The 25,216-nt window shown below is 40.1% G+C and overlaps 2 protein-coding genes across 5 annotated transcripts in view; one reads left to right on the forward strand and one right to left on the reverse strand.

Moving 5' to 3' along the window:
• itfg1 (integrin alpha FG-GAP repeat containing 1) overlaps positions 1-17,117 on the reverse strand; it is a 129,056-nt gene extending 111,939 nt beyond the window's left edge. Inside the window, exons 1-6 of the mRNA XM_079554796.1 lie at positions 16,889-17,117; positions 16,576-16,666; positions 16,285-16,409; positions 16,071-16,128; positions 15,898-15,978; positions 15,702-15,796 (exon numbers count right to left, since the gene is read on the reverse strand). Of these exons, the coding sequence (XP_079410922.1) occupies positions 15,702-15,796; positions 15,898-15,978; positions 16,071-16,128; positions 16,285-16,409; positions 16,576-16,666; positions 16,889-17,108 (670 nt within the window). The 5' untranslated portion in view covers positions 17,109-17,117. The remainder of the gene's footprint in view (positions 1-15,701; positions 15,797-15,897; positions 15,979-16,070; positions 16,129-16,284; positions 16,410-16,575; positions 16,667-16,888) is intronic.
• A 484-nt stretch (positions 17,118-17,601) lies between these two features.
• phkb (phosphorylase kinase, beta) overlaps positions 17,602-25,216 on the forward strand; it is a 106,901-nt gene continuing 99,286 nt past the window's right edge. For 2 of the 4 annotated variants that reach the window (XM_079554677.1, XM_079554678.1), the window contains exons 1-2: positions 17,617-17,685; positions 19,846-19,932. In XM_079554677.1, the coding sequence (XP_079410803.1) occupies positions 17,622-17,685; positions 19,846-19,932 (151 nt within the window). In that variant the 5' untranslated portion in view covers positions 17,617-17,621. The other 2 variants (XM_079554679.1, XM_079554680.1) reach the window with 2 other exon arrangements.

Below are 25,216 nucleotides of genomic sequence, written 5' to 3' on the forward strand. Positions count from 1 at the left end.
TCCTTCCCTCTCCGGGCGCTTCTTCACAGCCCCATAAAGTGCTGCAAGCTAGCAATATAAAGCTAACTGCTGCTGCCATCATTCACTTTAACACTGTTTTACTGTGCACCAGACTTTTACTTGGCCGCCAAGGGCCTTTTAAGGACCATTCATGTTAGAAGAGATATTATAAAGACGACATAATAAGCCACAAAGGAAACAAAATGAACACAACAAGAAAGAATTGCCTTGTTCAGACAATAACCTTGCGTCCACGGTTAGTCGCGGGGACAGCAGTATTAGAACGCATATAACCTGGAGTGAGCAACAGCAGGCATCAGTATATCATGAGAGAGTAATCCTGCTCGAACAACAGATGCTGACCAACCACTGAACAAGCTGAGAAAACAAGACCTTTTTTGAACGTTCACAGTGCTCCATTAGTACTACATCAAAAGAACTGATGTATCCCAACCTGAGCATGTTTTACTTGAACCCTTATACTACTAGTGAGATGATGCTGCACCTACAGACATCGACAGAGAAAGCAATGAAGTAATAGAGCTGTCACCCTCCAGGGCTCAAATAGATGCATATATAATAGAGGTGTACAAATGTGGTTGTGTGGGAGGGGGCTGTTGCGTAACAGCACCAGGGATTCAGATTCTAAGTGGTATGTCATGTAGTTGGATAATTAAAGATATGCTAAAGCGAGCAGAGAACAGACAGGTGGGATGGAAGAGGAAGGAAAGCCGCCCTGATTTTCAAGGTGCGTGCAAAGACTAAATGGTTTCCAAAAACAGGTCCCCAAAAGCTAATCCTTTCATTGTTAAAGTCAAAGTCTATAAAGCTATTTTCAGACGTCTTACCATACATTTTTATTATAAAATATTCAACATCACACACACAGACATGTACTGTATGATCTCGTTCTTTCATATAACAATCCCACAACTCCAGCGACACATTGGCAGTCTCCACCACCTGATTTAAATACCCCCATGTCTTTGTCATCGACTTGTGCTCTATCCAATCATCTTCAATCAGCCGTCCCTTTCACGCCAACACAATAATTACAAGTGTGTATGTAGCTAATAACAGGCTGCTAATAGGCCCGACAAACACAGCTCAAGTATGTGGAAACAAACAGCACAACAAGGTAAAACTGACAGCAACAACAGGCAGGAGATGTGCTGCGACTGGTAAGTGTGCACGTGCCAAAAACACGGCTTGAATCACTTTTCAGCAATCATCCGCTGCTGGTGGGTGTCTTCAACAAGCAACTGGAGGAGTCAACCGTCTTATGACAAAAATATAAGAGATAACAGTGGGAAGAGATACAGACAGCAACCATAGACTGTAAAAAATAATGGACGTCTTCTGCTCACTCCCCGTTTACCATAATGACCACGGTCGAGGGGGAATCCATGGCGGATTTACAGACTCCCCCTCCCCAGCTCTGACGAAGCATGTTCCTAAAAAGGACATACGGGCGGGATCTCCACCGTAGACTCGGCCCTTGCGTGACGTGTAGCTCGTGCTGCTCCAATGCAACAGTCCGACCCTCATTAAGTACGAGATTTCAAAAATTCTTCTTGCGAAAACCAGTCTGGTTTCATAAATTGTAACCCAGCGTTATCTCAGGAGGAATATCTAGCCTAGTCTAGTGTTGAAAAAATTGAAACCAGGCGTTGAAGTTGTTTTTAAGGTGTCTAAACTCCAATGCTTTTCAATGGGGGCCTAGTGGCGATATGGAGGTACTACAGCAATGGCGGAGAAATGGCGGCCCCCAGTGTCGTGGTCATAAAGCAGCCAGCGCCCATTGACAGCAACACGTTGTCCTGGGGGCATGGCCTGGCCGAAACCTGTTTTGGGGATCACAATTGTTCAATTTTGTCGGACGTATTGTTTTTGACAAAAGCACATTCAGCTCCCACAAATAAAGTTGAGTCAAATCGAGTCCTTCTGAATGCTGTGTCTCATTGCAGGATTAGAAAATTACACAGAATGAGATACGGAAATCTCAATAATCTTGTGTGAAACACACATTTATCAGCATGAATAAGATATAGCAAAGTAGCAAAGTAAACATTTTGAGACATTTATTTTTAACGCAACTTTCATGAAAGTGTCTGGGTTTTTTGGCATTTAGAACATAATACTTCCATTTCGAACTAAGTTTACAGCGCATAACTTTTTTTTCCGCAACTCTCAACGCCTCAGCCTCCGGTGCTGCTTTGCTTTGTAATCATAAGGAGGAAAAAGACCTGACAGCTCCCTGTAGATATCGGATTATTAAACAAACAGACATTTCATGAGGATTTCAGCGGCATCAGAGCAGGTCGGTCGGATGTTTATCAGTTCATGATCTTTTTGTAAACTTCTGCCATAATGCCAAACTGTTAGCCGCTAACTGTTGCTGCGTCTGCTGCTTCAAACATTTGCGATGTCTTGTTCACTTGTTTGTGTTTACATGGTGCGGGGGGCATGTGGGGGTGAGGGGTGTGTTGGGGGGGTGCTGTGAGGTGAGGGAGGTGCGGCACCGGTCTCCTTCTGTGGCACAAAATCCGCTGCTGTTTGCGAGTGTAGCGCATCTACCGACGCAATATGGGAATGCACCCATGCCGAAGTGGCAAAACGGGTTCGCTTAGAGTAGCTTTAAATGTAAGTTTTGGTGGAGTAGTAGGTGAAAGAGTAGTTCCTTTGCCCCCTAAAAACTCCCCCCCTCAGCTTCAGACCTGACCGTTTGTGAGCGTTCCCAAAGATGCCGCCTGTTTTTACTTAATTACTGAGGCTAGACCTCTACAAACATGTCCTGAAACGCAATTGATTGTTATTTTAGTTTAGCATATTTCTGTCCTCTCTCTAGTGACATAAATGTGTTAAAAATGTACACTGTGAACTGCATGTTAATATCTAAAACATACATTCCAAATCTAACAGCAATGTTTTTATTTGATCTAGTCTTTATATTGATCGAGTCTACACGTTGTACAGTTTTCTAACAACTTTTCATAAACTTATCAACAAGTGAAATAAGCACCAACTTGAGTCCATGTTTTGGAATAAGATGAGATGAAAAGGCACGCGGCGATGAGCGGTGCTTGAGTTATTCATAGACTCTCCATCAGATTTGTTAAGGGGATTGGAGGCAATTTAAAGGCCTCCACTGACGGTTGGACTCAAGCAGCATTATGTCTTTCTATTCCATTATGTCGAGCTGCGGTGTGGGGATAAAGACCGGGCTTCCCATTAGCCTCTGTATAAGCAGATAGGGTGACGTTGGCTGGGTGCTAAGCCTTGGGAGAGAGAGAGAGAAAACTCTGAAGTTGAAACACCTCGCTGAAGGCAACAGGGTTTGGCCATACGTATCTGGACACTTTGTTTCTCCATCACCTTTTGTTTATCTTTCACTCCTTTCACATGTGCTGTTATCTTGGTCTACGGCTGAGGATCAAGAGCTGGATTTTAAAAGGAATGGTATCTAAGGTATCAGAGGGAGCAGCAGAAAGCAAAAGGGTAAACCATTAGAGGGTTGTACATTTTATTGCAATGCTACAGTAATATCAGCCAGCAATATTGGCAAATAAAATGTCTATTCCATCCATTCAGGTTGTATGATATGGATTGTGATCAAGTCTTGACACCAATGTTAACCTCTGGTTTAGCCTTGTTTTATTCATTTTTGAAGGTGGATGCTTAAAAATATTACATTCTAGATCATCATCATGCAGCCCTCCTGTAATGTTATCCAATGCTTCACTCCAATTCTTTGAAAAAGGCTGAGTTATCTCTGCGATGTCTGACTGGCGCGATTGACAGGCCGATTTACCAATGAGAGAAACTTATAGACCAGGGGTGTCCAAACTACGGCCCACTTTTAATTGGCCCGTGGCAAATTCTAAAAACATAATTGATTTTTTTTTTTTTTCCTTGCTTTAATTGAATATATATGAAATACAATGCTGTGATGGACGCTGTTTTTTTTTGTTTTGTTTTTGTTCAATTAAAAATCATCAAGGTTTCCCACTAATACATTAGTTTGTACTAAAAAAAGCTGTACCCTGTGTATATTAACCAGAAATTACTATTCTCATAGCAGCATAATAGCCAAAAATAGTTATTATTTATTGCTTAAAATGCATCAGAATGCAGGAAAACGTATCTCAATTTAAAAAAAAATCTCCTGAACCCCCACCCCCAGGGGGCGCTGAGCATAGTTGAAATTTTACTTTATTTGCTAAATTTAAGACAATAGAGGTGAAGTTGCATATCTGACCTCTACTGAGTGCGGCCCAGTTGTTTGTATAATTTTCTGTCTGTGGCCCTCAGTGAAAAAAGTTTAAACACCCCTGTTATAGACCGTTCAACATGTCGACTCATCAAAGAACAAAAACATTAAATCCAACAAGAAATATCACACTATTGCCATCTTCAAAAGGCGCACTGAGCTGCCCTGTGTACGAAATGCCTTGTTCCCTTGCCTCGCCTTCAAAACAATCAAAAGATTTGAATAAGCTATAAAGTGGAGTTGCCTTGTGTAGGAAATGCGCAGTATGCCTTGCCTAAAGTTTGTTCAGAATGCTACGAGATTTGAGAGTCTTCGAATTTGAGTCACAAGTTACGTATTTGCATTTGTGATTGAAGCAATAAAAAGCTTAGCGGTTTTGGGATTGGCTGCGTGCAAAGTCCCACACGCTTTTGAACAGCTAGCAGAAAGCCAGCTCCAGGTCATGTTAACATCTTTAATAGACTAAATACAAATAAATGCCCATATCCGTTGTACTATGTTTATTACCAATAAGCAACATTACACAACATATTAGCTTTATCACAGTATTTAGCATAACCATATAAAAAAACAAATTTATCAATGTTAGTAACAGTACATTGAGTCAATTAAAATGAATCATGCTGTTATGAATCATTTTGCTGTTACTGTGCTAGAAGTTGTATTATTCAAGAGAATAATTGCAACAATATTTCTATGGAGTTAAACTGCCAGAAGAGAAAGGATGAGAAAACGCTGGTGAGCATAAAAAAACCTTAGCTAATTACTCTGTTCACACCAGCCCACCGGTTCTCTCCACTCCACTACAGTCATGTGCACCCACCCACACACTCGCCTTTTCTGCTGTCCTTTGCCTTGAGCTTTGTGGAAACTGTTAGCCTTATCAATGTTTAGTAAAATGAGCAGCATTTTCATTGTGCCAAACTATGCCTGCGAAAGCCCAATTAGAGGCTCATTAGATGCAAGTTTGTGCTTTTTTAAGGACAGCAGGAAAACGTTCAGAGACACAGCGGGGATTGAGAGGAAGTGTGATCAGCAGCGCAGACACGTACAGACGCATATGGATTTAGTATGCAACCTTTCTTATCTGATTAAAAATACATCACACACGCCGGGCTGCTCACGGTATAATGTAAAACAGCATCAAAATGGGGAGCAGTTACTCATTCATCAGAGTTTCAACATGTAAGGTCAAATAAATAGGACATAAGACAGTATGCATAATGTCCATTATTTTTGACATTATTATAGTTCTTGTCTGAACATCCATGTGAGCCTATGTTTCTATAATTATCTATGTCAAATTTTGAGTTAAATGATTAGTTAGGTGGCTTTAGCTAATAGAAGAGCGACCTCCAGAACTTAGTGCCAGTTTCCTCATTCAGTATTTTGTTGATATCGAGTCCAGTGAAGACTCATTTCATGCATGTAAGCTTTGTAATAAACTGTTGACATCTTTTTGACATCTCACGAGCACAGGCCACAGAAAAGACAGGGGGGAAAGCCCCACAGAGGTGGAGGTGCCGTTTGTAAAGAGTTTAGGACTGAACGAATAATGGGCTAATGTAGAGCACTGTGAGACGTCGAAACCCAGTATAAACCTGATACAGGGTTATTGCTGGCACACATTTAGATTTCCCAAGCAGCCACTGACACATATTACAATAAAAATCTATCTCGCAGCTCTCCCAGGTCTTGTACCAGCAAAAGCCCGTACAGCACTTTTATGCAGAGCGGACAGGAGCTGACAGCCTGCACTGTGGACTCTGCATTACTGTCTTAGCTGCTGTGTATCTTTACTTGTACGCTGTCATACACCATCAGTGGCCTCTCCTCCAAGCCACCGGGACGCGCGTGAAACAGAGATACGGTACAAACCTGAGCAATGAAAAGTGCGTGGCAGTGAAAAGTGGAGGAGGTAAAAAGTTCAACAGTGATAAAGCATAAGGAGAGAGGCATCGGGGCAGACAGACAGGAGCTCTCCTCATCGCGCCTCTAATGCCCTGCAGCAGGTTGTTTGTTAGTCTGTTTACTCTGTTACTCAGCAAACGAGCAGAGCCTCCAATCGGTGCTGGCTGTCAAAGGGGCACACCCCCAACGCACACATGAAGACACTGCCCTGTGCGCCTTACATCCACAGGTCTAGGAAGCAGAGAGGGGCATAACAAAGTACTGTATTCATGCCACTGATCTCATTGCTTCATTTTTGGGAAAGAGAAACATCCATTTTGCATGTGAAATTAAACTGCAGCAAGCTTGACAGAAACACAGTAAAAATGATGAGAAATGACAGCAGTCTGCGTGTCTTTGGAAAATGCATTATGGTGTTTTGTTTGTATTCTCCCACGTCCTCTGTATTCATCTGTTTACATTGATCTGATTCCAGCCTCTCAGACTGAGCGACCTTTAGCATGATGATTCAAATGTCACAGCGTTCACCAATGAAAGTGATACTTAGGCACTGGATACTTAGAAACTGGAGGCATCTGTCAACTGCACAGTGTTATTACAGAAACATACAGGGGACAGGCGGTGTGTTGCTTATAGATCAATAACAAATATTGAATTTTACAAATTCAAGGTATATTTTCAGAGTGAAGTAACTGATGTCTGTGGGAAAACAAGAGGATACTTTATTTCAGCAATATGTCTGGGTAATAACAGAGGGTTGTGACATGATTTTCATCAAAACTTTTTTTTCTATTTTAAAACGAAAGTAATATAGTTGAAGGCTACCAGGAATATATTGTAAATGCTACAGCTGTAGTGTGTAGTGTGCATTATGACTGCTCCTTTGTGATTCATATTCAGAATTTTAGGCAATAGTATAAAACAAAACGGGGCATACATATGCTTTAGTCGAAATTCAATGTTATGGAACTGGTATGATTCATACAGAATTACAGATGTATCAATGTGAAAACGATCTCAATCTGATGTTATTGAACCAATGAACTGGCATTGGACTGCTGATACAGTAATGCATCACAAACTTGCTTTAGATCATAATATTTATCTAGTACAAACACTAAACATAATTTTGCCAATACGGTAAATATGGACAAAAAAGTGTCTTTCTCTATAAAACAGAGGGGAGCTCAAGCATTGATAATGCCGGTGGTTCCGCGTGTGTTTAAACTGCTAAAAAGCAGAGCAGTTCTGAAATGAAGAAAACAAGTGGAGCTATCGTGTGCATCTTCATGGGTGTATGGGTCACTCTCCTGTCTTCCATAATTAACCACCTTTCACTTCACTACTTCGAGATACAAGCACAAGAAGTCAGTAGCTGTGAAAAACTAGTTATATTGCGAGGGGCATTTCTAAAGTGGTGCACCTCAGACAACACCTACTCACCTTTAGCCTTAACCAGCAGTACAGGAATAGCTCTGAGACCGCTGGCCTGAAGGAAAAAGCTAGCTTGTTATGATACCAAGCTCTCACAGTAAATTGAGACACTTAAAGCTAAACCACAACAACACCATACATAAACTCACTTGTTTCTACAGCTAGTGTTGTTGCATTGGTGTGTAGAGCTTTTGGAAGAGACAGAAATGACATGAGGTACAAGCCAAACCTTGAGCGCCATGCTCACTGATATGTGGCACTCTTTGCCGCCATGAAACCACTGGACTGTGAAACAAGCTTTCTAAAGTTGCCCAAAGCCCTCAGAGGGGATTTAGTGGAGTGTCAGGCAGAAAGAAAACTTGTTGGAACATAGGATTGTCCAGGTGCCTTGTCAGAATTGTCTTTTGAGAGAGAGATGAGGTCAACTGTACCATCACTTGCTAATGTGGCAACATAGCCAATTCTAGCCCCTACGTTAAAATGTCTGACAGAGAAGAGAAGTGTGGAGGGATTTTCTTCGAGGATGCTTTTCTCGTTCACAGTTTTGTTCCCAGAGGCTACAAGTCGACTTTTTCCCAACACTGCCAGGAAGAAAGAGGACTGTCCGTCAATGCCATGGCAACTGCATACTAACACAGAACCATTGTAAGCCGCAAGTGTATTTGAATGACATGTTTGTAGATGTATTAAGATGCAAACTAGCCACACACCTATATAAACCTTATCAATGTTATCAGCGTATATTCTTTACTTGATGTCAAAACAGCAGACGTCAGGCGGTGTGCAAAGTGTAAAGCTTGTGCAGAATAAATCCGTCCCTAAGCCAATCTGCAGGCCTTCTCCACGCAGTGTGACATCCACCCGCATCCATCAAAACGGCTCATTCACAAACATGGCAAAATACAGCAGCTGCAGAAGAAGGCAGCGCTATTCCCGGAAGAAATAATCTTCTAAAACCATTAAGGCAACAACGTAGGTGCAGTAGCTATAGGCAGGATTAGAGACGAAACCACCTTGTGTTTTCTTTTGCCTTAAATTAGGTTTAAGTTGTAGAACTTTGAATGGGAATGGCCATTTTATGTAAGTGTGGTCAGCGGTTATTGAGAGGCATAGTTTGTGAGAAATCCTGAAGATCAAATGTTATGTGCAAGGAAAGCAGAGGAAACGAGATCCATGAACGAACATGATATAAGCTAAGATGCTATTTGCAAAAGGTACGCAACTAGATTTGCTCAATTCAAGTACTTCCATTTTGATGAGATTTTTTAGATTCTGTACAGCTGGTCCTAAAGATTATATCTGAAACAAAGTGCAAGAGCGCAGTGTTTTGAGAATTTGATATATGTGAAATATGTGCCAAGTGTCAGGAACAGAGTCCCATAAACTGAGAAAATCTGTACTTATCCAACATTGTCTCACAAAGCTAGATCTAACACCAATTTAAAAATATCTGTGTGCTACTAATGTTAAAGGGACTAGACAGAATTTAAAAATGCTAAACTTATGTATTTTCTGGGTTCGAAATACCGTCACGCACAAGCCACCATTTTTCCATACTGAGATATGTTCTTGCCTGAGCTTAAACGAGTTGATGCGTACCCGTCTGGTCTTTGTGCGTGCGCTCAGTCACACACAAAGACCAGATGTTGTTAGCATTTGGCCTCTCCCAGTATATTCCTATTACTGGGTTGCAGGTTCTAGAATGTGATGATGTCATCGGACCCAGTGGGGGGCAGGAGACAGTTTTTCCTATTCACAGCATTGCACTTTCAAGGGACGTAGCTAAAAAGAAAATATATGAATTAAAAAAAATGTCATTAACATCAGTCACTGGGTCCATGATCTCTCTGTACAAGGCCAAAAATTTCCTTGAAAACAAAATAATTTTTCCTCTATATAATAGTATAGGCCTTTAGAATGCTGTGATGTCACCTGCAACCCAGCAATAGCTCCAAACGGGGTGAAATTAGAAGCGACCAAGCTCTTCAACGGGCACACACAAAGACCGGACAGGTACGTATCAACTCGTCTAAGCTCAGGTAAGAACATATCTCAGTATGGAAAAAGGTGGCCTGTTCCTTTAATAAAGAAACTACAGTTACACGTAAGACCTGAGGTGGCAGTAGCGAGCACAAAAATGACAACTTCCATCTAGTCCCTTTAAGCATCTTTCAGTGTCTGCTATATATGTTTGAAGTATTATTACTATTATTGGATAATTCATTGACATACAAAAGGTGAAATAGACTGGTCAAACAGCTCCAAATACCTGCTACCTGCCAGTGCCGCTTTCTCAAAACATCTATAATGTCAAAAATATAGTACATTTCTACAACCATCACCCTTGTATGTCATTATTGTGTCTTAAGAAAGCCTATGGTCCCAGTTTTACAGAACATGTTCATCATACCTCCCAATTGTCAATGCAATCCCACAATAATCGATTATTCTGGTTGGCCCGTGTTGTTTGGAGGTAAATCTGCTCTCTTCCTCCCCGGCCACATGATTAGACAGACAATCAAGGAGCAACTTCGATTCAGTGCACGTTAATTGGATGCTGCACAGTGCATTACTTCGCTCGTTGCCTAGCGATGGAATTTTGTGCAAGGATTTCTGCCTTTATGCAACTTTTGACCAAAAAGCGTCTATAATAACTTGGCAATTACTACCTTTCTTCTCAGAACTACTTTCTGCCCCATAATATGTCCCTGTCTGCTGGCACCTGGACTCACTGACCTACAAGTTGGTGTAATGCCATGGTGAGTTACATGGCTTTTTCCTTTTTCTGCCATTTTTAAGTTATCAAGCCATCTCCTGAGGCCATGTGGCTTTCATGATTATAGATCTTATGTGGACAGGAAAAGTGTAGCACCGACTCGCATCAGCCAGCCATTGTGTAAGAGATGGGAACATTCATGCTGACCAACAAAAGCTTCCTTTCCTCCTAATTAGACGCCATTGAGCAGAGTAGCAATCAGGCAGATCTCTGCTGGTAAAAGCACCTCACTGGCCTGCGATGCTTTTGTAGCACAAAAACAAGCATAGTGTCAGGCTGTCCCGCAATATCAGCTGATCACCCTCACCGCAAGAAACTACAAATATCAGAATAAACCTGAGATCCTGCGGCTGATACTTTGTCTCTTCTATTTTTTCTCGAGAGCTTTATACAAACATTTGTGGAAAGTCTAATCATCAAATTGTGGTTTTAGTCCAAAGTTTGCCTTCTTTACCAGTACTTTAACAGCACTTGATTCATGTTACAAGTACCTGAATAATACTCATATAATTATATTCAACTGATTTCTTGCTGATTGGATAAAGCACACCATATTTTAACCAATCTCAACCAAAAGTAGCACAAGTATAAAAAAAAAAAAAACTATGATAGTAGTGCAATATAATATTCAGCACAAAAAACATTTGCCATGTAATTACATAGCAGCATACCACGCAATTTTCTGGCATCCAAGTATTGATTATAGCCCTTGTAGCTGTAGGGAAATGTACAACCCACCCACTCCTTGCATCGCTGCCTCACAATTTACCCGAATCACCAGCGGTGTAGATGCAAACAAATCAGCTGTACTGTAAATGATGAGAGTGTGTGAAGTCAAGGTAAAAAAAAAAAAGCAAACTAACATTCATTTTAATCTAATCAAACATATTGTAGCAAAATGTTAAAATAAGGCAATAATGTTGGCTCATTATTTTTCTCATATTGTGCAACGCTACACCACAGCCAACTGCTTTGTGTGCCAGTTTATCTAAACAACAATACAAGAGATAATTAAAAATCCAACATAAACATTAAAATAGTGTTTAGAATCAGACAGATAGTAACAGAGCTCTGACACCAGATGCAGTGGATTGCTTCCAGGATAGTTGCTGGAGAGTTCAGTAAGTGGCCTAAATGAGGCCTTGACACTGGCCAGGAAACAATTGGAGTTTTTCTGTGCCTCTGCTGATGTAGCGAGAGCAGCCAATACACTTGTGTGGTACCAGTTACTGCCGGCACTGGACTGGGACTGAAGCTATGACATAACCCTGGACCAGAGCGTAATAATTACAGGAACCGCGACAGCATATTCACCGTATTACTTAAAAAAAAATATATATATATATACTACATAAAAAAGCGGCTAGTTAATCGAGTTAATTTAACAATAAAACCTAAATGTGTAAAGTGGGGAGGCACTGATACCTTAGAATACAAAACGCTCTACTGTAATGTAGGGTAGTGTTAAAATAAAGCTAAAAAGTTCAGTTCAAAGTTTAGTTTATTGTTATTTCTGTTTGGTTCCAAAGTAAATATTTAGCATATAAGATGTTGCAATAATATTATACAGTAATGCTGCCACACATTCAGTCTGTAAATCTTGGAGTAGATAAGCAAGTCGGACCTTTTGCAGCCAGGTACACTTATTGTTGATTTTACTTCAGCTCTAAATGTGTACATAGTGCAAGCCTTAAACAGATTGTCTGCGCCTGAGCCTGGTTGATAAGCCACACTGCATTGCCCCAGACGCTGCTGCTTAAGAGAGCAGGTGGTCGAGCCGCAGAACAAGCCGAGCTGTACTTGTGCAGACTTTCAAAGCGTCTCCCCATCCCCTCTTTGTCTTTTATTTGTCCTCTTATCCTGTTCTATCACACCCTTTGTCTTGACTCTCAAACTCTTTCGGCAGCTCTTTGTCCTGCTATTTACTCCTTTCCCTCCATCTGTCTGCCCCCAAACTCTGTCTTTGGTGTAGCAGGTTATCTCCGCATCACGTCCTCTCCCTGCAGCACAATCACCTTCAGCCAGATCACAGCTGACACACTAATGACAAACAACTTTGTGACTTGGAAAATGAAGTGTCTATTAAGCACATTGAATAATTGCCAAAATCCTCTTTTTCTATAATAAATAGCCGTATGCTTATATAACCCAACTTAGATACTCTGGCATTGGATATAGGGAATATACAGTAGTGTGGTGTTAATTCACATTTGTTAGTGATAAATCGAAAGGGTAAAATGAATATGACACAAAAATGTGTGTTTACAATAAATGCACAACAAATATGGATTTAAACCAGTTGTGAGTTGAAATTAAACTGTGACAGCCCTGGAGGCAACACCTCAAGGCACACAAAGATACCTGCAGAGAGCATGACAAGGCTAAATCCTCTTTGATTACCTTAAACATGGAGATTAGTTTTCCCAGGGAAAACTCTCCCTTAAGTCTGACTGACAGCGCAGTCAGCGGGCATGGGGACACGGCGAAGGATGTCTCTATTCACTGGTGATGAAAATAGTTTATTTCTTTTTCTCTTTTTACATCAACTAGAAAATTGCATATATGTTCCTTTGTTTAAAAACAAGAAACAGTTTCATGAAAGACGCTTCATGAAATATTGTGAATTGATGTTTTCTCAAACTAATATGCAAATGTATGAACAATCAAGAGACAAATCAGACTCCGACTCATCAGAGGCTTCATTAATCAAGACTGTGGGATTCAACACTATGGTCAACTTAAAGGAATAGGCCACCGTTTTTACATATTGAGATATGTTCTTACCTAACCTTAGCCGAGTTAATATATACCCGTGCGCTCTGTCATGCAAACAGAGCACATACGCAGCCTCTCCCACATGTCATATAGCTCCAAAAAAAGCTCACGATAGAAGCTACCAAGCTCTTCCACGTGTTCCCTATTTAAATAAAGTTACGTGAAGTGTTTTCATGCGAAGTATATTTACACAGAAATGTAACATGTCGATTTTATCAGCAGATAAAAAGGAGTACTATATTGTGAGGCGTAATGATACGAGGAGCGCAACTTCCGCGCAGTAACTTCTAAAGACTTCCCCCCGCTCACTTCCGTCAATAACCTTTAGGAGTTACTGCGCGGACGTTGTGCTCCTCGTATCATTACGCCTCACAATATAGTACCCCTTTTTATCTGCTTATAAAATCGACATGTTACATTTCTGTGTAAATATACTTCACGTAACTTTATTTAAATAGGGAACACGTGAAAGAGCTTGGTAGCCTCTGTCGTGAGCTTTTTTGGAGCTATATGACGTGGGAGAGGCTGCGTATGTGCTTCGTTTGCGTCACAGAGCGCACGGACAGAGACCAGACGGGTATATATTTACTCGGCTAAGGTTAGGTAAGAACATATCTCAGTATGTAAAAACGGTGGCCTATTCCTTTAAGACCATTTCTGAGTTTAAAATATTCGCTTCCAGGCTGAAAGTCTAAAGCTAACTAAAATTATATATATATTCTAAATATCACTTTATTTTCAGTGAGCTTGTCGGCCTGTAGCGATAATTCTTATCTTGACTTATCCCTCGATAGGTAAAATGAAGGACGAGAACATTTTAAGACTCGATAAATGCACAATAAATGCACGTGCAGGGTGTGTCTGATTATATGAGAATACACGCTATCATAGCGCTGAGCATCTGTTGTCCCCACATAGAAATGCATCCCGCCCACTACCCTTAATTTCACCTTCAATGCATTGAACACATCGACCACATTAGCTCATGTATCTGAATTAAAAATAAAAATAAAAATAAAAATAAAAATAAAAATAAAAATAAAAATAAAAATAAAAATAAAAATAAAAATAAAAATAAAAATAAAAATAAAAATAAAAATAAAAATAAAAATAATGCCTAGAACTTGTATTGCGCTTTACAAACCAGTATTATCAAGTTTCTTCATTCACGCCACATTCCGTGGTGGTAAGCTACGGTTGTAGTCACAGCTGCCCTGGGGTAGACTGACGGAAGTGAGGCAACCAGTTTGCCATGGTCCATCGGCCCATCCGAACACCACCAACCACCCACTCACACACGACAGTCACCCAGGCTTCCTGGTGTTCCCAAACGGTCTCCCAGCCAGGCCCTGCCCTGCTTAGCTTCCGAGATCTGACGGGATCGTGCAAAACAAAGGGGCCCTAGGTAGGGCCCAGCCGATACACTGGTCAGCCAATATTTGGGTATTTTACAATAACGGCCGATATCTCCGGAACCGAAAGTGACAGAGACTTGTCGTTTCTTACACTGGAAAGAGCTATGTCAGAGCCTTTTCTAGGCTTCAGGGGAGCGGAGAAACAACGCAGTGAAAATCAGTCTCAAGTTTGTACACCTATTTTATATATTTTATGTTGCTTATAATTTCAGAACCATAAGAGATAGAGATTTAACATATTTTGTTTTAGAATCTACTGATTTTTGTCATCCAAACAAGCTCCCTCTGAAGTCCTTACTAAACATGTGCCCTGAAAAAATCTGCCTTATGCCCCTCTACTGTCAAAGTTCTACACTGACACGTTGAAAAGCATCATCATACACAGAATTATAGACGAGACATTTTTTTTTTTAAATTTGGCCAATAAAATATCAGTGGTGCCGGTGCACATATATAAAAAACCTATATCGGTCGACCTCTGTTAGATATATATCTATATGTTTCTATGAGTGAAACCTTTACTATAACAATGTTTAACTACAGGCTATTTGAGAGAAAAAAACACATCAAATTAAAAAGGACAAGACGGAGATAAAAAATGTCAAAATTATGTATTTTTGTTCCAGCAATGTCCTAATGTGTTGAATAAACTCAGACCTATTCACCACAACTGCCTCTAAAAGCCTGCACTGTCACTCAAAAACGTGTTATTTAGGGTCCAAATTGCCGTCATGCACGAGCGTAACATAGAAACTACAACAGAAAGTATAAAACAAAGACGTACTACAGAAAAAACCCACACAAAAAAATTACCTGCACAAGGACCATACAACATGCATTTCTAAAAGTGCCAACCATAGTTAAAGGCCCTATACCTGATTTTGTTTAAATTGCAAACAATGAAAGAGTACGTGGTCTAAACTCATTCCTAACTTTTCTAACATATTTGTAATATCTCGATTCTTTACAGGGACGAGTTTTTATAGGCACATTTCACAACTTGCACGATCCCACAAATGTCTGAGTTTACAATATACTAAAGGAGGACAAAACAGATTCATTCCATTACTAGAAGAATCAGGTATAGTGCCTTAAAGTGTTTCTGCTTTTAAAAACTTACCAGCAGTAAAATCTTTGTTGAGATCAATAAATGCATTTGAATGCGGCTTTCGCAGCTTGACAGGGGAACTGAGTGCGTTCTTCCATTCCAGTGTCCTAAAAAAGTGGTAAATGTTAAAAATGAATATTAAATAACCATTACTACAAACAAAATATAAGCAAGGGAGGTTTGATCCCGCATGAACCACCTGTATTACCTTTTGGCGAGATAACAGACTTCCGACTTAAGTGATGGGTTAGTAACTCCAAAGATGTCTGGAATCATGTCTCCATTAAAGCTTTAAGAACAGAGTAAAATACAGTTTTATTAAAAAGGCACTTACACGTCACATCATAATAACACACATTTTAACATATGGTTGATACTTACTCCATAATGAGAGGTTGGTCAGTAAAAGTCTTATTCAGTAGCAGTGAATCATCCAGATCTGCAGAGATTAGAAAATTTAACTATGCAACAAACACAGCAAAATACAGCAAATAATAAACAAATAAAATTGGGCCTAGAGGTTAAATGGACACCAGCAATAACATTTTTGTGAGTGAGATCCAGTTTTATGCCATAGATTGAGACATGTTTGTACCTAATGTTTGGTTTCGCCCCCAGAAGATGAGTGCACTTGTCCCAGCTTTGGATTCAGTTGTGAGGAGGACGTCCATCTGAGAGTCGCCATCGTAATCCCCAGGAACCACACTGGTGATGGCCGCACTGAACCAAACAAAACGGATCTTTAGCATTAATAATATAATATTTTCTTGTTCTTTTTAAACTAAAGCACAGCACTGACTCCAATTGTTAATTCTTCATGTTATGTTTTGTAGGATATTGTAAAATATTTAAAGGATTACGTAGTCACAAAGCATTGTTTATTTACCTTGACACTGGCAGGACATCCTTATTGATGCGAACTTTAGGCTTGAAGTAAGGTATTTTAGGATCGGCCAGGAAAACTACTACTTCCGCTTCTGGAGAAAGAGAGAGAACTATTTAGTACAACCTCATGTGACATAGTAAACATAGGCAATGGAGCAGTGACTGGTAAATGACATACATAACCTACGTTTTACAATCATTTTACATTATTTCCACTGCTGAATTAAATCATGCCTAATTGAATAACATACTTATTGTGAATATTACCCAAAAAATTACTGTCTATTATTAGTTTGCGATTATAATGAACGTACGGTTTCTGATGATGAAGATGTCTGTCTGTTTATCAGAGTTTAAATCCCCAAAAGCTGCTATTGTTCCGTAGTTTTCTGTACCAAACAATTCGGCCGTTACATCCTGAAGAGCGTATGAGCAACACAGACCCGAAAAATACACTAAAAATGTCAAAATATTCAATTTTAACAGCAACATCCTGGTGCTGCGACAGATCCTCACAACACCACCGAATGCCATACGGTAACACGGTTTACGGCAGTGTAAAAACATAACATGTCATAATATGGAAGGGATATAGTCTATGATTCTGCCCTATGTCAAACTTTCAGCCGATGTAATATTTTTAGCCGCAGATTAAGCGTATATAAATTACACAACTGGCTCCCAACCTCATTATCAAGGCAAATTACATCTTCCGGTTTTACGCCAGTGTCGTGATGGCCCACAGGTTGACAGCTGACTGCTGCTACGAAGCTAAAAAGTGTTAGCTCTTGTCAGCGGATACCGTAGAAAAAAATCTTCAAAATAAACAACTATAGTTTACGCTTTCTGTATGATTTTTACGCTATTTTCACCTTTATTTTTAACTATTCATCAAAAATATACAATAGGACATGTCATATGAATAGCTTTCTTCTGGATTAGGTTTTACTTTTAGGGATCAGCGTCTGAAAAATACATTTATTTTTACTTTGGCAGGTTGGGTAAAAAACCTGTCTATATTAACGTGCTTTTAACAGTTTAGTAAACATGGCGAGCCTCGCAGATGTCGGATGGAAACTTATGGAATTTAAAGCCCGATCCAAAAGATCAGGTCTGGCTTGTCCCTTTGCATCTTATTGTGCCATTTGACAGAAATAATAATAGCCTGCGTGTGTAAAAAAAACAACGCTTGTTCGTATTATGTGGACTGCGTGTTTCATCATCAGTTTGCCTAGGGACATCAGGCTGCGTGCATGAAAGGTCAGAGGTGTAACCAAACGTTCACCGCTCACAGGCTATTTAAAGAGCTCCCTACTGGTTTTTTTGCTTCACACTCTACGATACACTGTTGTCATTCCATTGTCCATGTTGTGTGTGCGTGCTTCAAGGAGAGACAGGTGGATTCTTCAGACTCACAATGTCTTTTTATTAATACCTGGCTACATCTAGGTAATACTGCAGGATGGATTAGTGTCATTGTCAAAACAGATAACTATAGCAACATTGTACATTATAGTATTTTTCCATTTGTCCAGTCTCTGTTATTAGGCTAGTGCAAGCCCAAATGACTGCTATCTTATTGCCATTGCCAATTACACTGACTCTACTGGACCAGGGGTCACCAACCCTATGCCTGTGAGCATCCCCAGACGTTTTCTGAAAAATATAACATCTTGATGTTTAAAAATACAGTTCTTTGTGTTTTGAGACTCAATATTTTTTGTTAAAGCAGGAATTTGTCGTATAATATGCTGCTTAATAGTCTATAATGAACAGTTTAGCTTTAACCTCTTATTCCCCACTTTAACCGAGTGCTTTTTCTCTAGTTCAGCTTTACCCAAGTCTAACAGCTTCTCGACTGTAGTTTAGAGCCTATAGGCCAGAGTAAAGGCTCATTTATACTTCACAAGACGCAAGAAGTTCTTGTGAGCTGCAGAACAAAATAAAGTCACGTTTGCCTTGGCAAAAAAAGGCAAAAGTGACTTCATTTTGTTCTGCAACTTTTGGCATCTTGTGAAGTATGAATGAGCCTGAACACCTCATTTGAAAGCTAAGACCTACAAAACAGTCGCCCCTTTTTTGAAGCGTCTGTCGTGTTTTTGTATTTTTTTTTGTTGCTTTTTGTTTGTTTTGTTTGTTTGATGCTTCTTTTTTAACTTAGTGCTCTTAAAGTAGCCCTAAAAAGGTTGGTGACCCCAGCTCTAGGCATTCATTTAAGTAGTTTAAGCGACAGACAACCATTTCTGTTTTAACCCAATAACTCAATGTCATGAATATGTGCTTTTCTTCTCAATGTGCCATGATTATACATTGTAATATTGTATGTCTTTCATTGTAATTGATCATAATTTCTTCTTGCGGTCTGTGGTTGATCCATGCATGTTTTCAATCAAACGCTGTTCTACTAACTCCTTCCTCTGAATTGCTGTAGATTTGTGATTTGTCTGCGAGACGAATGGTGTTAGTATCACCTTTTTGAGCATGGCTGAAACCGTGGCCACAAATGCACGGGCCCGCCGCAAGGTTCGCAGAATTGGTGAGTAGAGCAGGAAGGACCCAGCACACTGAGAGGCATGTTTTTTTTTTTACATTTTCTCTCTTCTTTCAATTCACGATTCAAGTAATTGCTGTCCTGTCCATATTCCTTAGCCACGTTGGTTGAATAGGTGGCAGAAAGTGTTTTTTTAAGAAACATTGCTGTATTGGATTTGGCCCTACAGTCTTTTAAATGTGTTATCGTTTAATACAGTTGGACTATCCTTTTTTCCTGCAACTTTCAAGATGATGGAAATTATGCTAATTTAAGACACAATGTGAATTTTTCTGTACCTGTGGTTTTGACACAAGGTCGAAGCTATTAAAATGCAAATCTCAGCAAAGTGAATAGATCTAGTTCTTTGAATGGATTCCCTGGATATGTCTCTTATATTAAGAAAAACATGGCACATTGTTGTGCAGTTTTGTGTGTGTGTCTGTGTGTGTGTGTGTGTGTGTGTGTGTGTGTGTGTGTGTGTGTGTGTGTGTGTGTGTGTGTGTGTGTGTGTGTGTGTGTGTGTGTGTGTGTGTGTGTGTGTGTGTGTGTGTGTGTGTGTGTGTGTGTGTGTGTGTGTGTGTGTGTGTGTGTGTGTGTGTGTGTGTGTGTGTGTGTGTGCATGTCTGTTTTTTAAATGTATCTATGAAGAATTTTTTTTTTTGAATTACATAAAAAAATATATGGGATTATGCAACAGTTATTGTCTGCATTAAATGACATGAACCTATGCTTTCTCAGGCTCCATTTATGAACCACTAAAGCTGTCCATTCTGCAGCGTGAAGATGAGCCCTTGTGGGAAAAGTTAGACCGCTACTACAATGCTGGTAAGTACTCTCTAAAATATGTACAGTAATTAAAGTGCATAGAAGTGCTTTTTCATTTAATTATTGGAAAGTTGCCAAATATTGTCACCGTGTCCATCTTTTATGATATGGTGCATTCTGTGCATTGTTTTTTAACAGCTACAAGGCATTACTCACATAACTTTTAAAATAAATTTGCGCCTGTGGTTGGCTTTTTTATTTTGAGGTCAAGTGTGAATGCCTGATCTCGTCAGATCTAGGAAGCTAAGCAGGGACAGGCCAGGTTAGTACTAGAGATGCACCGATACGCTTTTTTGAGCTCTCAATCCGATCCGATATTTTGACACTTCATCTGGCCAATACTGATCCGACACAGTCTTTTTGTATAATGATGTTTTTTATTTAATATATCATTATATATTATAGCCTATGGATATTACAGTAGTTTCACTAGGTGGCTTTTATTTTAATAAACATGCAAGAGGTTTTGGCTTTAGCTTTACGTTTTTCAGAAGCAGGTGTTAGCGGCATGTTGTGTGATGTGGATGTTTTTTCTGTTATGATTGATTGTACAGTTTCTGTGATTTTATTTTAGCACCCATCTGAATTCTGTTTTGCAATGTGTCTTCTAAGCCCATGAGGGCTGGGCACTTACTTACGTATGTGCCAAGAAACATTAATAAGAATAAATCAAATCAATCAAATCAGTATTTGCGATAGCATGAAGGCCGTGAATCTGTGGTCCTGGATCTGCAGCTACTCCAGTCTGCAGGTTTACTACTGGCTTCGATAAACCTGGAAGCATTGCGGTGCGGTAAACCTGAGGGCTGGAGCCGTTGCAGATCCATGACTGCAGATTCTCGGCCGTCTTACATCGGACCCGTCCAGTCATCAAATCCGATCCAATCCAATACTCTCAAAATGCCCGGATCGGCTTCGGGAGACCATGAGGGAATACCACATAGCCTGAGTGAGTGGTGTGTGAGTCGGTGGCTGGTGATGGTCGGAGGTTTCGTTGACACAGATGTGTACAGCCGTGCTTCTGTCCCTTGTCTCTTGTGAAGTGCTTTGGCTAACCTCTGTCACGTGTAAAGTGCTACACAAACACGATTTCCTTCCTTTGATGAGTTGCAAAGGAGAACTTGGTTTCTTAACCTTTGGCTTGCTTTAGTTTGTAGCTACCTATATTGATCTAGACATAAGGACTTTATTCATTATCACTGTATTAATGTGAATTGTTCACAGTTTTATTTACTGGACTGTTTATTTACCATAATTTACCAAATTCTCATTTTCTGTGGCAAAAACTGAAGGTAGTAACATTATTAATATTTTGTATGACTCCGGCAGGGAATTTATTTTTGATAACTTTTGCTCACCTCTGCTGGATGACCTGCCTCATTATCAGCCTTGTAACCGTGGTGATGCCACGGTTTTATCAAATCTTTTTTGGCGGGTGCTGGATTAAAAATATATAAGCTCAAGTACACTGTAGCTTTTTCCTTCTAAAATAGCATTCTATACATTGTTTTTCTTAACTGACCACACAGCCAGTAAATGGTGTACCATTTATAGCCTGTTTTTGTGCAGGAAGGTGATGGTGCTGCTTGTGCTGATAATCCACACATTTCAATAAAAAGGACAAGGCTGTTATGAGCCTCTGGTGTCGGCTCTGGAGTTGTCATTTAGCTGCGTGTGTGCACAATTATCAACAAAAGCCCATTTCCTGAGCTTCGCAGGCAACAGGTACTTCTCACTTGGAACTGATTTGCTGCTATCGGGGGAAGACAGCACTGCCTTCAAAATTTGCTCCTCTAAAAGCTTTTAGATTTACAAGCAACAACACCTCCGACTGATTACAATATGTCAAAAGCACAGCATTGAACACGGGTCGCTTTTAATTGTTGCATTGAGCGGTAGCTGGAAGCGCTTGTCCAATTCTCCTGGGAACAAAGACAGAATTATTATCAGTGGCATACAGACCTGCCCGCCTAATATACCTGCTTTTTCAGTGACACAGAGAGAATGTGGTGGTGACTGGTGCGGGGTGAGGTTGGGGTAACTTACAAATCAAACCTGCCTCCTCTCTATTTGTTGTTCATTTGCAAAACCTTCCTTCCTTCCTTCCCTTAGTGATAGTAGTGCCAGAATTGTACAGCACCGCACTGTTGTTGTTGTTGTTGTTGTTGTTTTTTTAAATAACCCGATCTTTTACTGCCATCATCCATAGTTCATTCTTCTATCATTTTTTATTTCACTCTCCCCTTTCACTCCAGCCCCCTCCAGAGTTCTTTATTTATGTGGCAATGTGGCCACACTCCATTGACTCAGCCGGCTTCCTGATAGCAGTGAAGGCAGCAGGCAGTGTCACTCTACCGTCTGGCTCCTACCGATTAAGGAAAGCACTTTTTTTCCCTTTTCCCATTATGTGCTGGTAACAGAAACAGAAGGTTATCCGAGGTGTTGTGTTTTCTCATTTTCTTTTTAAATGTGTGATCGTCTCCCTTGGCTGACAGCTCTGTGCTCCCCCTTAGCAGCTGGGCCTGGTGGATCTCGGAGCACATTTGGTGATGCCAGTATTGTTAACGTTGGCATATTACATAGTGAATAGAAATATTGATGTGGATGTTATTTCTGATTCCGTGCACATTATATATTTAAAATGGCAATTTTATAGACAATATAGAAGAGCTGGGTTTTTTGGGGGTTTTTAAACAACTGGACAACCTAGCAACATTAGTGTTGTCCAAGAGCCCTTCAGGCTTCAAAACGTTTAATTGGTCACCTGAACCGAGCACATTTTCTCTTGTTTGACTTTACCCAAATATTAAAAACGTCTTGAAAAAATTAGGATGAAAACTCAATAAAAATGTGACACAAATATGACGAAAACGGAACAAAAAAAGATTAAATGACAAAAAAGCAACAAAAAGCGACAAAAGAGCCCCAGAAAAGTAGCAATGACGCAACAAAAATGTGACCAATGAGCGACAAAAAGATGACAAACATGTGACAAAAGCAACGGAAAAAAAAACATGGAAATGCAAAGCAAAAACACAACAAGAAAAACCATCAAAACTATGACAGAAATGAGGCGACAACGTGGCGAATTACACCGGCCTATAGGCTGTGAGGGGGTTGGGTAAAGCCCAACTGGAGAACATGTCAATCAATCAAACTTTATTTATAAAGCGCTTTTCATACCGAAAGGTGTCACAAAGTGCTTTACAGATTACAACATTTAAAACCATACGCCTGGCACAACCTCCCATACATATATTTTATATATTAGGACAAAATAAATAGATGTCAGTTAAAAGCTAAGCTAAAAAGGTGGGTCTTGAGCCTGCTCTTAAAAACATGAACGTTCTCTGCAGCCCTGAGCTCCTCCGGCAGGTCGTTCCAGAGGCGAGGGCCGTAATATTGGAAAGACGCCTCACCATGAGTCTTTTTGTTGACTTTAGGAATAACTAGGAGACCCCTGCCGGAGGACCGAAGGGGCCGTGAAGGTTCATAAGGTAAAAGCAGTTCTGAAAGATAAGAAGGACCAAGACCATTAAGACATTTAAAAAACATTAAAATAACTTTAAAATCGATCCTGAAACACACGGGGAGACAACGCAGCGATTCTAAAGCCGGTGTAATGTGGTCCCACCTCCTGGTCTTCGTCAGGACACGAGCTACTGAATTTTGTAAAAGTTGTAAACCTGAGATACTCTTTTTGGGAAGACCAGAAGGCAGAGCATTACAGTAGTCTCTGTGTTGGCCTGAGAGAGAATGGGGCGGACTCTGGCTATGTTCTTTAGATGGTAAAAACCTATCTTTGTGATATTCTTAATGTGTGGAATAAAAGTCAAAAATCTTCACCTGTGAGGAAGGATTTAAAAAGTTTCTCTCTCAGGGCCGATGATCAACATTTCAGTTTTGTCCTGGTTAAGCTGGAGAAAGTTTTCTTCTATCCAGAATTTGATATCTAAAATGCAGTTAAAAAGTGCATCTATTGGCCTGGTGTCATCTGGGGACATGGAGAAACATGTGCTCCGTTAAGGCGGGTGGTAAGAGGTTAATGGTGCTGGCCCCCTATAATGAACACTTCATTTCAACATTTAATTACAACGACCCAAGTAGACTTAGTAGATTGAATTTGTAATTATGTAATTAGGGCCGCAAAGACCAGACAATTGGTCAATTAAGTTTGTTTTCATTTGAATCATTTTGCTTTGATCAATCCTAGTACTTTTTAATAGAGATGATTAAATATTGTTCAATAAAGTGCATTTCTACTTTATGCGTCACTACACCCTGGTTACTGACTAACCCCTACGTTGGACATGTGGGGTCTCCAGTGTTCCCACTTTATTTATTCTTTTATAAATGATTAATACAGTTTTGCTTGTTCACTTTAGTAAAGCAGCTTGGAAACGATCCTTTATGCTTTTCCTTTCCTTTCTTTGGCTGATTTATCCATAAGTCACGTCACAGATATTACTGCAGCGTGCATTCTGACAGCCTCAGCAAGAACACACAGAAAAAGTATTGTTAATGCTGGCATGAACAATGAGCGCTGCCACTGTGTATTTTTCATTTCTCCGCTGTCACATCTGCTATTGCATTGCGAAGATAATGTCTCTCTCTCCCTCTCTCTCTCTCTGTCTGTCTGTACCCCCCACTATCACTACTACAGTTGTGTTTCACTCTTTGCAGTTCATCTCTTTCTGTTTTTCTGGCTTTTCCATTCCCCTCTCTGTGTCTGTTTCATCCCCTCCACCCCAACAGTGCAGTGAAATGGCCCATTGTAAGAGAGCAGACTGTGTGCGTCTGAGACATTAGCTGCTGATTTAGTGGGACATTAGCTTGATGGATGCCGAGGCAGAAAACTCCCAACAACAGTTGATTTGCATCCTGCAGTCGAATAAAAGATTACATCGAATCCGCTAATTGTCAGTGCTCTGAATATTCATTGAGATGTTTCTACGAGATTCATTCATCCATGTTTTGTGTCCTTGGGCAAGACACTTGACTCAGCTTGCATGTGTGAGTGTAGTACAGTAGAATACCAGAGCTAGTGCTACTACTGCCTTATTCTTAGTCTTTTGTTCAGTAATCTAATACTAATCAATGATAATGAGAAAATCACTTTTGCTTATAAATGAACATCATGTTTTTACCACTTTCAAGGGAGACGGGGTTTAAAGATGAGCTGACGGGTAATTCCTCTGAATCTATTGGCTTATACATCCTTCAGCCGAGCACATAATACCTCTAATGCACCATCGGCCCAAAGGCGCTGTCCTATTATTGTCTA

Source organism: Gobius niger, assembly GCF_951799975.1.
Source record: "Gobius niger genome assembly, chromosome: 4".
Taxonomy (NCBI): domain Eukaryota; kingdom Metazoa; phylum Chordata; class Actinopteri; order Gobiiformes; family Gobiidae; genus Gobius; species Gobius niger.